Consider the following 12,349-nt stretch of genomic DNA (forward strand, 5'->3'; position numbering starts at 1 on the left):
ACAAAACATTAATAACTTGAATAATATTTTCATAATTATTTTTATGAAAAGTTCACTTAGAATTCCAGGGGGCGAGGGAATAAACTTTAACATTAAAGTTTAATGTTTGTTGGTTTGTCTCTCTATAGAAGCCCAGACGGAAAGGCCTAGAGACTTGAAACTTGGCATTGTCTGTATAAGGAAAAGTTAGGAAGAGCACGGGAAAAATTTTTCGCTTTCATGCGTTATTTTTGGAAACATTTTTGCATAGAGGTAGACTCGAAATTTATTGAAAAATTATATCACACACACCAATAAAACGAAAACGTCAACCTTAGTATTTTTTTGACATTTTGATTCCCTTTACTTTTGACATTAAGAGTCCCTCTTACTGTCTGTACACGAAGCTGTCACACACACATTTAAATATACGATTTTTCATTTTAATTTGTCAGTTTGCTCTATTGAGAGGGCCCTTGCATTTTTGGAAAAAATAGTATGTTACATACCAAGGATCGAAAAGGTGTGTTTTAGACCCAGGTGGTGAAAACGTCCAGGGATGGAGCGACGCGAAGCGGAGCGGAGACCAAGGACGTTTTCACCACCGTGGTCTAAAACACACCTTTTCGATCCGTGGTATGTATACTATTTTTCTTCCTGGAGTACCAAAGTCACATTCCGAACAAAACATAACAACAGATTTGCACGCCATATTCAGCTGCGATCTCTATACCACATGCGAGATCGTATGCGATATCACAAAATCTCATGCGATATCACAATATCACATGCGAGATGGCATTCGATATAACAAAATATAATGATAGATCGCATGCGATATCACAAAATCTGATGCGAGATCGCATTTAATATCACATGTGTAGCATTTTCATTTGTTATAGTACATGACACATCTGGGAAAAAATAAAGATAGGATCGAAAATGACATAAGCGGGAATGAAAATTGAGAGAAAAAAGTGTCGGAGAATGTTGCTCTTTCGGTACTAAATTTGGTGAGTGAATGTGACGGTTTTGGTACTTCAGGAAGAAAATTATTTTTACACTCGCCAAACCATGAAAACACTGAATATCACGAGTCAAAAGTTGTCGGAAACCACACTTTTTTAGTTCTCTCTCAGCATACCTTGCAAACAGGTCTAGGGATACAGGCGATGTTTTACTTAATGGTGGAGTTTGTTTATGTTATTCGTCAAAGAGAGAAATTTGATAGGAAGGCGGAGCTTACTCTCTGTATCAAAGAGTAGTGTGATACATATCGAACGATCAACTCGTTCGGCTTTATATCGCGTATTTTCGGTTTCGTTTTTATTCTCATTCTTCTTCTATACATTCAAGCTCAACCTTGAACGGTGTGTATTATATTTTCTGTATACGTGAGAGTGTATTGGTGAGCTATGATATGAATCGGTCGGTAGGGAAAGTAAACGGTCGAGAAGGAAAGTAACGGCTGGGAAGGAATGTTGGTGCACTCTCACTATTACAGAAAAATATCTTTCAAAATACCCCAATACACACTCGATCTTGTGTGTATTGGGGTATGTTGAAATATACTATTGGTTTTGTTGTTTGTGTATTTCATGGTGTGACGAACATGCGCGTAAAATTGTGTGCATGAAAGGATTGAAACCACTCAATCACAGTATACGTGTGAATTCGTATACTACGAGAATAATTTTTGCATACGTATATGATTCTTCTCGACGAAACATACATACTTATGCGAAAATTATTCTCTCGGTATACGAATTCACACGTATGCTGTAATTTCGTGGTTTCAATCCAAGTGATGCAAATAACTATTTTCGCGTGAAATTATCTGCTCTTAAGATTGAAACCTGTCTAGTTAGGTGAAAAATTGTGTGCACGGCATGAGCTTAAGGTGTTAAGGAATCTCGCGCCGCGTCATTCACAATAATTCACAAAGTGACATCTTCCTTATACAAAATGTGTCAAAAAGTGAATTATTGTGAATAACGCGGCGCGAGATTCCTAGCAACCGAGCTCAAGCAGTTGGTTCATCTTCCCACTGCAACCTAGCATGGGATCCATCCAGTTGGGTCACCTTGGTTATGAAGTGCCATGTTTGAAGTCTCCGACTAAACCATTATTTGGATGGATCCCAAACTGGGCTTTGCCTTACTCACGATTTAGCTCTATCGTTTCTTTCTATGCGCGAGTTGTGTGTGTCTAAGACCGGATAACGCCTTCGCGATTCTTTTTGTGAAAGGAGGAATAAGATTGGTTTTGCACAAGTCGATGAGACTTGGAGTTTAATATTTAGAAGTCGTGAGACCAGATTAGACTAATCGATAAGGATTAGAGAGAAGACCATTGGTTCATAATTGCATAATTGCAAGATTAAATCAGTGTAAATCATGATATCTTGGTCTTACCGTTCAATTTGATTGGAATCTTCAACATCTTTACAGTTGCTTTGAATGATTCACGCGTTATGCCCTGGAGCCAAAGCTGTGAGAAACGGTTAAATTCTTTGCACATGTTATTTATCGGTTCATGATATCCATACTTTGTCCTGTGATCATCAACAACAAGAAAATCATCAGCACGAGTAGGGTGAGGATTTAACACAATCTTCCTAGGTCCTAGCTATCTGAGGGGCGTCAAGATTTCCGTTTAGAAGATCAGAAGCGAATAGAACACACGCATTAACTCTACGTCGAGGTAGCGGTTCAACATTGATCGATTCACACCTGTCGATATACGGTGGAAGTCTGTGGTTTTCGTCGCTCGTAAATGATATCTAGTTGATGTTTGGACTCCATCACTTTAGTGGCATGACTCACAAATTCAACTAAATTCGTCGACGTAGACCTGCGTTTCATAAAACCATGCTGAGACTTTGAAATCACTCGATTAAACTTCTCGGTTAAAACGTTGGTCACAATAGCTTCAAACAACTTTCCGATAGTCGGCAAAATAGCAACGCCTCTGCAGTTTTCAACGTCACTTCTAGACCCACTTTTAAAAATCGGTGTCACATACGACGATTTCCATCTAGTAGGAAACTTCCCAGTTGACAGAGACGAGTTAAAAATACGGAGGAGAAGAGAACACAGACTTTCAGCACAGTTTTTTAAAAGAATGGGTGCGATGTTATCAGGCCCTTCACCTTTGCTGGTATCAATACCGCTTAACTGGCTCAAGACACCATCAGCTGTCAAACAAATCGAACCAACAAAAACACGTTTATCAATGGGGTAAAATTTACGAGATAAGTCCGATTCATTTTCGCTGTCAACGACGTAGACACTTTCAAAGAACTCAGCGAGGAGATTGCACGTTTCGATAGGAGTAAAAGACTTTTTATCACCTCTGCGCATCATGGAAGGATAGCCCAAGATAGCCCAAGGGCCCTCTCAATAGAACAAACCGAACAAACTGACAAATTAAAATGAAAAATCATATATTGGTAGTCTACCTCTATGGGATAGCCTACAGTTTTCTTGCGCGATTTCACATACACTCGCGGATTTTTGAAAACCGACACATTTTCTGTTTTGTGTTTTTTTTTTGTGAATTTTGCATGTATTTTTATATGGAGAAATCAGAAACTCAAGTAAAACACATGAACAGAAAATGTGTCGGTTTTCAAAATAGTATGCGTCCTTTTACGACATATAACGAAAAGTCATGATTGTGCGAGATTCACTATTTAGAGGTGAGTCTCGCACACCATGAATTGTGTGGTGTGCGAGACTACCCTACCCCTTTGTAGGACCAAAATCTTTTCGGATCTGATATCAACATATCCTCAGTGTTAGACAGATATCTGCTAAAGGCTAAATCTCGTACAGTGCGAAATTCTTTACTCAGTGAAAGGAAAACCATCTCTAACCTAGACTTCTCCACGGGGTCAGTCTCAAAACTAAAACGTTTTCTACACGGAAAATTCGGCAAATTCGACATTTGTTGTGTGCTTCAGACTGAATAATGTTCCCGTGTGTTGTATTACAATAAACATGTAATATGAATATTTTCAAAATATAGTTCCGGCAACAATATTATTCAGCTCGTAGGAATATTGTGAGGTTCACAGGTATATATTTGCTGTGTGCTGAATTATATCTTCAAATTAGTTGTGGGATGTATTACTTAACTTTACCTGCATGCCGAATATTGACTAAATGGTACTATCGAACTATACCTGCATGCTGAATATTGACTAAATGAATAAAGTCGTCTGTATTTAGAACGGACTATGCAACAATAAATTTATTGTTTTAATGAAATAAAAGGAAGATCTCAAGAACATACGCATAAAGATGATTATCAAATCTAATTTTATTCCTCCATTTAAATTTATTTCTATTTTTACCGAATTAATATGCAATGATAATGTTACATTTATGTATTTCAATAGAAATTTTGACGAACGAACTTTTAAATCCATTTTCGGTGTTAAACGCTTTTGAAATGTTAACAGAAATAGTTGGTGGTATTCAGCAATAAATGATGGAATTGATTTACTGTCCGTTTGACAAGAGGATCGCAGGGGGTTTTGAACATTTGTTTTTTACACGTTGGCACACGTGCTCTTGTCAGATTCAAGATTCTTTTTACGAAGGTTACGCTGATTATACTTTGTGAAAAAGACCAATACCTTGCAAGTATGTCACATCTTGGACAGAATTTGACACTGCAATATCTGCAACATGAAAAAACTAAATGTTCGAAACCCCCTGAAACCCCGTGCTTCCACGTACGTAATATACACAAACTAGGTGAGCCAATCTTAATTTATTAATTCGCGTAATAGATGCTCACTATTAAGAGGCATCGGCACTTTTTCCTACCACAAAACCCGAAAAAACGACCCGAAAACTGTCGATGTATCTCTTAGGAAGTCATATAAAATGATTCGAATATGCTTCAGAAAGGTAATATGGACTTTCGCCGTTGGAATTGCGGTCTTACATTTTCCAGAAATTAATAAAATTTTGATAAAATAATGAAATTAAAGTATCTCTGTTTTGAGCTAAAATTTTCACAAAACTGCTCACTTTCCTGACAACACCAAAAATATCACAACACAAGAGCGTATTATATGAAAAGCTGCCACTGATTCGGTTAGAATTGCGGTCACAAATTTTTAAAATAAATCTTTAAGTTTCACAAATGTTAAAAAACAAACTGCAATAGGTTTAAGCATTATCAAAATATAATAAAATGGCGTCACACTAAATCGAATCATTTCCGAAAAATGATTTCAAAAATGATGTCATTTCGATTAAAATGCTACTTTCAGTAAAGGGGACATATGGGCAGCCAAATTTTTGATCTAAATAATAAAATAAATTTTTGATAATTTAAACGATTTCAGCCTTTATTATACGCTGATTACCAGTGCATACATTGTAGAAATTGATTTCACTAAATAAGTAACAGAAAATCTACATATTTTAGTCAAAATTTTGTGTGTTCAAATTTAAATTATTGCGCTTTTCCGAATTTCCTAGTTGTTTTGAGTTGTGATCGTTGGATGGAGCAAGTATCAATTGTTAAGAAGAATCATGTTGGAGTGTGTCTGAGGAGGAACAATTATGCCTCTTAATGTGAACAGTTTTTTTGTAGAACGATTGAAAAAACCTCTAATTCAGAACCAGGCTCAGAATTAAAATAATAATATCCGATGACATTGCTTAGTGGGGAGAAGTACTACATTTCATAGAAAATAAATTCAATTAAATGTTGTTGCATAACCCATTTTAAATACGGACGACTTTATTCATTTAGTCAATATTCAGCATGCAGGTATAAATATGCCTGTGTGCTGCATAAAGCAAAGTAACAACGGTTCGAAATAAGACTGCCACTATATGCAAGCAGTATAGCGCAGTCAGAAACTGAGGTTAAGCATCGATGGTCGCGGTCCGTACTTGGGTGGGTGACCGGAAAAAACGTAAGCAAAAAAAAAAAAATTCTGTTAGCAATTTAATATGATGAATTTAAATATAAATCTACGGCTAATAACAAATAATAATAATAAAATTGAAAATAAAAAAAAAGATTGAAAAAGTTTTTTTGTTTTTTTTTTTGCTAACGCAAATAAAATTGATAAAGTTAATTAAATCAATTTCTTCTATTAAACGATAAATTAGGTTGTTTATTGAATTGAAAAAAATGGCGTCATTTTATATTATAAAACAGGCATACAGCTAAGACCTGCACGCTGAAAAATAATATCCAGCACACAACAACAATATTCATTAGGCGGGCATTGTATGATCCTCAGATCAATATGCAGCACACAACTAATGTTCTATAATCGTGAAGCTGTTCCCGATTTCTTCGTCTGGGGTGCATATATGAGTTTTCCGTGTAGCTTTGCTCGTCCTTTTTTTTCAAGTTCTTCAGACGCTGATTGTACCACGGCGGTTCGTCAATCGTCACTTTCTTCTTAAGCGGTACGTATTTTTCGAAGCCGGCTAGCAGCGTTTCATAGAGGAGGTCAACAGTAACGTCTACGTCAGACACGTTTAACATCAGCTGATCCCAGTTGACAGAATTACATCAGCTGATCCCAGTTGACAGAATTCAAATAACAATTTAGCCCTGAGAAATCATCCTTTTTGAAGTTAAATTCACTAGCAGACTAGTGTGTTGTTGTGCCCACTCTTTTAAAATTGACCGTTCAGTAAACGGAAATGAGAAGTTGCCATCCCAATGAGGATCAGCTAATGCATGGGGACTGAATTTTCGAATGTCTAAACGATGAGGCTGAGTGAGAACCCGAATTTGCATTTCAATTTCTCATCATTCTTTCTCTTTTGTATGTGAATGACATGTTGATAAGCTAATCGATGAGCCATGCTAAGAATGCGAATAACAAATTGAGAGAAACTATTCCTATCTGACAATGCTGGAACTCGAGTCAACCTGCATTGGCATTATCATGAAATTCGGACACAACTGTGAATGAAATCAATCGACGAAAGGAACGGACGTACTCACTGCGAGAAACCAAGGACACAAATGAAAAAATGAATGGTGAAGGAGGATATCTGAGACAAAACGACTATGTCAGGATTTAAAAATGTACAGAGCGTAACACGAGGGGATACTCACTTTAGTAGCTTGCAAAAATCCGAAAAATCTCTATGGGAATTTTGAGATTTTTAGGACAAAGATTTTATGAAGTTTTTTTTTTTAAATCTTCAAAAGTCTCCTGATTTGACGATTTTTATTTTTCGAATTTTAGAACCCGAGCTGTAACAGAATGAGAAAAGGTAAAGTCAAATGGAAAAGGTAATTGATAAAAACTGATAAAGTAACTAGTCCGACCACATAGATCGTGCGACGGTGGTTGAGTTTGTTAACACAGAACGTACTCTGTGGTATATAAGGAAATAGTATAGACCAGAGTGGTGTGCCCTACACTGATATCATTCAGAACACATATGAGGGTAGCCGAGAGAGTGAAGACGCTTTAATGATGTGTGCTTTGAATGTAATCAAGGAGAACGAAAAAAGGGGATTAGGGCCTAACACACAATCAAATGATAATAAACGGATTTATTAAAAAAAAAGCCAAAGTCCTCCCGTCCAATGTTCTCATGGCATCGCTTTGGCACGTTTTGGTTAGTCAAGTCAAGTGAAATTATTTTCTCATATAAATAGTCCCGAGCAAAGCCGGACAACTTCAAAACGGTCAGATGTTAATTTCAGTTAAGGGGCAATACCTCTTATAGTAAATTATGCACCGCCTCTGTCTAAAATGTTTATTTTGACGATTTGGAAGCCGAAGGCGTGCATACGCTATTTTATCTGCAGAAAACAGATATATCGAATAAACATCTATATTATCGTTCTTGAAAAAAGATATAGAAAATCGACCAGAAAACGTGTTAGCAGATTTAATTGCGTCATTTAAAAAAATCTTTTCAGAAAATTGAAAACTTTATTTTGAAACTCGAGAATTCTAGACAAAGGTATTTGAAGAAAATTGTTTTGTTAATTAAATAAAGTTATTTTTACTTTGGCAAAAGAGCCAAAAGCCAGTTGTCAGCGATATTTAAAGACTCCCAATCATATGGAGCTTGTGAAATTTCTGCATCATAAATTATCGAAGTGCAAGCCGGTAAACAATTACAGCTTGTAACTCTTTCAGCGCCAGGTTCAAGAGTCGATTCTTCCACAAATTGTTGCTTTGTCAAATTGTTTTCTGCTTCATTGTAACAATCTATTTTCGCAATTCCGCATATTGGCGTATCCTTGTCCCTGGGCATGGAGAATTTTACGCATCCACATGCACTAAATCAATGAAGAAATCAATGAAACGATTTGTTTTAGTGAAGGAAATCTTTTCATACTGCAATGTGAAGTTCGCTAGACATTCCAATTCACAATTTCTTTGAGTGTACACCTTCAAAAAGCGTAATTTTCGTTCCAAAGAAAAGAAGCACTGTCTCCTATGAGCCGAAAAATAATGTCTCTTCATTTTCCACACTTATCGTTTGAAACTCAATTTTCATTCGATTTATATTGCCTTACCTATTTGGTTCATAATCTCTCAGACCTTCCGATGTAGTTATCATGTTTGGTTTTACTGACACCAATACCTGATCATAGAAAAGTTGTTTTGAAAATTAAACATCGAGCCAACGCACTTCAAGGATGAGTGTTTAGAAGCATGAGTGTCACACAACTGTGAAACACTGAAAAAAAAAACATTTCATGCAAAATAGTGCTCTATTTGGCAGCTGTCGCCTATCATCACTTTTGCTTGAAGTGCGTTAATTAATCGCATGAAGCAAAAAATTGACATTGAGAATACCTCTTGCAGCAACGGCACTCTAAAGTAATGTTTAGACACTTGCGGGACTTCACCGGGTGTATGCAATGCAATTTTGAAACCTTGCACCGCACCACGACAACGTATTTCTAAATTTTTTTCGAACTGGTTTAAGTGAACGTAAATACCCTCTTGTGTGCCAGAACCAAATACGCGGAACGGATATGTACGTGAATATGCTTCGATCGAGGAATCATATCCATCTTCCAAATTCCAAAAGCTTGCAGACATGTTGTGGTTTATTCGCGTGTAATCATGACTTAGGCTACACAAAGAGCATTCGGTTATTTTTCGATCAACTTCCTAAATTCTACCTTTACTCTTTGGTAAACAGCTCCGAACCATTCAATGCGTTGAAAGTAAAACAAAGCCCGTCTTCGGTCACTACTTCTTCAAAGAAGCATTCATTTTCTGTTTTTCCAAATTCGCAGCCATGGATTGTGTCGCCAGAACTAGGAGCTACCTAAAAACAAACACCAAATAACAACAAGATTCGTTACAGTATTATTTCAACAGTAGTCAGACGACCTTACATCACGTAGTAAATCTGTTATGGAGCTATTTGCAAAATCTGAAATGTTTGTGAACCGGCGTGATAAATAGGGATCACAAATGTGAACCACAGCCGCTATTAATTTGGCCCTAAAAAAATATAGAAAAGGGAAATCTTTTTTTGTCAGCAAAATTATTCTTTTTTTGCAGCAAAATTATTTTCTTTATCAGCAAATTTATTCTTTTAGTTCAGCAAATTTATTGCTATTGTGACCAAATTTAATTCTTCGTCTGCAAATTTATTTTTTTGAAGCAACAAATTTAATCTTATTTTGTCAGCACATTTATTTTTTTGCAATCTGCAAAATTAAATATTTTTTTAACTATTTTTTAGCAGCAAATTTATTTATTTCTATCAGCAAAGTTAATACTTTTGTCAACAAATTTATTTATTCGTCATCAGCAAAATTAATTGTTTATTTTAGCTATTTTTTAACAGCAATTCTATTGATTTGCAACAGCAAATTTATTCTACTTTTGTCAGCAGATTTATTTCTTGTCATAAGCAAAATTAATTGTTTATTTTAGCTTTTTTTGGTGAAATGGATTTTCATATATGCTTTTCGTCACTAGTGGTGAAATGGACACCAAAACCCAATGCTTATCGAGCAAGACCTCTAACCATTCGGCTATTGAGATATATAGTCGCAGTGTAACAATTTTCAAAAGTTCATTTTTCGCAGCTGGTTGCAGAAAACGTTGTGTGCAACACGTTGTGAAAGTGGTAGTTTTTGTCACATGCTTCGCTCGCTTCGCACGTTTGATAACATTACATCTAGTGACACACACTAAAACTTTTCGCACTAGCTGCAGAAATTACTATTTCACGTCTAACGTCAACGTAAATAGTTATTGACACTACACGGACAATTCATTTCTTTTTACGAAATGGATACCAATTTTCATTGCACTTAAAAAGCGTTTTAACACGCCGAGCGATCCGGCCCATTGCCCCGGAGCGAAGCGGAGGGCCGCAATGCGAGCCGGGCGCCGGAACGGTGTCGGTAGCTTAGGAGTTAATTTTTTTTCTCTCGCATCGTCTAATAATTAGTCTGTGTAATTCATTGCTTATAAAGAGCGTTTTAACACGCCGAGCGACCCGTAAACTTAGTTAAAGTGAAATTATTATGAAAGGTTTGTATCCTAGAAATTACGCATGGCGAAATTACGAAGCCCCATTCAAATCGAGTGATAAATGCTCGTGTGCCTAAAAGATCTATCACCGAGTTGTGTATAACGTTTTTTGCAATAAAGGCAACGGACTACTTCGTCGCTTGTTTAGTTGACGTTTTCGTGTTAGTGGTGTTAGTGATATAATTTTATATGTCCTACTGCGGGACATATGCTGATTGAAGATAGTAATTTTCCTACTAATAAAAAATAAATTTGCAATTGAAACACTAATAAATTTGCTGACAAAAAGCAATAACTTCGAGGTATCAATTTTGCTGTTCGAAGGCATTAAAAGTACATATTACAAAACAATAAATTTGCTGACTACAAAGTAATAAATTTGCTGCTAAGGATTTGCTGCAAAAGAATTATTTGTGCTGCTTAAAGTCAGTAATATTGCTGCTCAGAAAGCAATAAATATGCTGTTCGAGTACTAATAAGTTTGCTGAAAATAAGATTAATTTTGCTGATACAAAACACTAAATTTGCTGATAAAAAAGATTAAATTTGCTGCTAAAAAAAATAAATTTGCAGAAAAAAAGAATAAATTTGCTGATGAAATAAATAATTTTGCTACTAAAAGAATAAATTTGCTGACAAAAAAATAGATGCCATATAGAAAATTTCTGTAAGAAATATTTTGTAGCTTTATATATACTCCTCGGCAGTAATGTCATTTGGGTCATATCTCGTTCTTTGAAAGACGTCAGTGAGGTTTAGTTTAGTCACCTCAGCTTTTGTTTCGGGACAGATCGTCACAGCTAGAAGGCGTGGATAGTGCAATTGAAACTAAGAGTATCACCAAAAATTGTAAAGCTTCTCAATCATACCTGGAAATGGGATTTTCCATACCGGTGTTGATTTCTCAGCAAAAGCCACAATAACTGGACTTTCATCCCACTTTATATAGACTTTTCGAATTGAGTATCCACAATAAAGCAAAGCCAACGCAAAGGCTAATATCCACCACACCCTACATTTAAATCGTAATTGCAGGTCAAATAAAAATTAAAACTGGAAACACACACCTTTCTATCCAATGACGCCTTTTTTCGGTAAAATATCTAACACCATGAACAGTACTTGAACCACAATACTCTTCGAATAGTCCCATTGCGGCCTGATTATCGGTTGAGGTATAATAATTGTTTTGTGTATTTAATATCTTTTTTGGTATCCGTATGTGTTAAATTACTAGGTGTGACTGACGGACTGTTTGTTTCAAAAGGTCAAAAGGATCAGGTTCTTATTAGAGAACTCACAGAGTTTAGGACAGAAAGGAATCTAAACCAGATTAACCCTAATTATCCCTAATAATGGTAGAAAGTAAAACGTCCTGTTATTCTGAATGAACAAAAGTAGAATTACGTACAGACAACGTACTTTAAACAGGCACCAGAACAAATGTCTTTAACGGTCAAACCGCCCTTTTTTTGGTCCCCGCAGTGGTATATACCAACATAAACTCTAAGAAAAATTCCGATTAGTGAGAAAGTAACCACGTCTGAGGAGCGCTATAATAACAGTATTAGTTGGAGGCGTGACACATTCCTTATTGAGGACCGAGAAAAATACCATAAGAAGTGTGCTTGAGGTGTCTCAATGCAAGTTGCAACGTCCTTAAGATTTTTATAATTAACAAGGAAAATTTACAATCCCCTCACGGGGAAAATGGGTTCCAAAACCCAAAAAACCAAGAAAATTTTTTCTTGGTTTTTCGAAAGTCTACTGTTACTGTAGGGTAATTCGGTACATAAAGGGGTCGCAAAGTGACGTATTGATGTCAAAAATAGATTTATGAATGTGGCAGTA

The 12,349-nt window shown here is 36.1% G+C and overlaps 1 protein-coding gene across 1 annotated transcript; it reads right to left on the reverse strand.

Moving 5' to 3' along the window:
- Positions 1 to 7,991: 7,991 nt before the first annotated feature.
- LOC119071406 (pickpocket protein 28-like) lies at positions 7,992 to 11,806 on the reverse strand. The gene is made up of 9 exons (XM_037176284.1): positions 11,566 to 11,806; positions 11,368 to 11,510; positions 11,196 to 11,298; positions 9,346 to 9,454; positions 9,133 to 9,275; positions 8,795 to 9,077; positions 8,512 to 8,579; positions 8,331 to 8,429; positions 7,992 to 8,271 (listed from the first exon to the last, which is right to left on the reverse strand). Exons 1-9 carry the CDS (start codon positions 11,649 to 11,651, stop codon positions 7,992 to 7,994), a joined length of 1,314 nt encoding a protein of 437 aa, XP_037032179.1. The 5' UTR covers positions 11,652 to 11,806.
- Between the last annotated feature and the right edge of the window lie 543 nt (positions 11,807 to 12,349).

This window comes from Bradysia coprophila (genome assembly GCF_014529535.1).
Source record: "Bradysia coprophila strain Holo2 chromosome IV unlocalized genomic scaffold, BU_Bcop_v1 contig_144, whole genome shotgun sequence".
Taxonomy (NCBI): Eukaryota; Metazoa; Arthropoda; class Insecta; order Diptera; family Sciaridae; genus Bradysia; species Bradysia coprophila.

Coding starts and splice junctions, on each gene's coding strand:
- LOC119071406 (XM_037176284.1), bottom strand. CDS start 11,651: ATGGGACTATTCGAAGAGTATTGTGGTTCAAGTACTGTTCATGGTGTT. Junction 9,078..9,132: donor TCGGAGCTGTTTACCAAAGA/GTAAAGGTAGAA, acceptor CTCTTTGTGTAG/CCTAAGTCATGATTACACGC. Junction 8,580..8,794: donor GAGTGCCGTTGCTGCAAGAG/GTATTCTCAATG, acceptor TTCTATGATCAG/GTATTGGTGTCAGTAAAACC.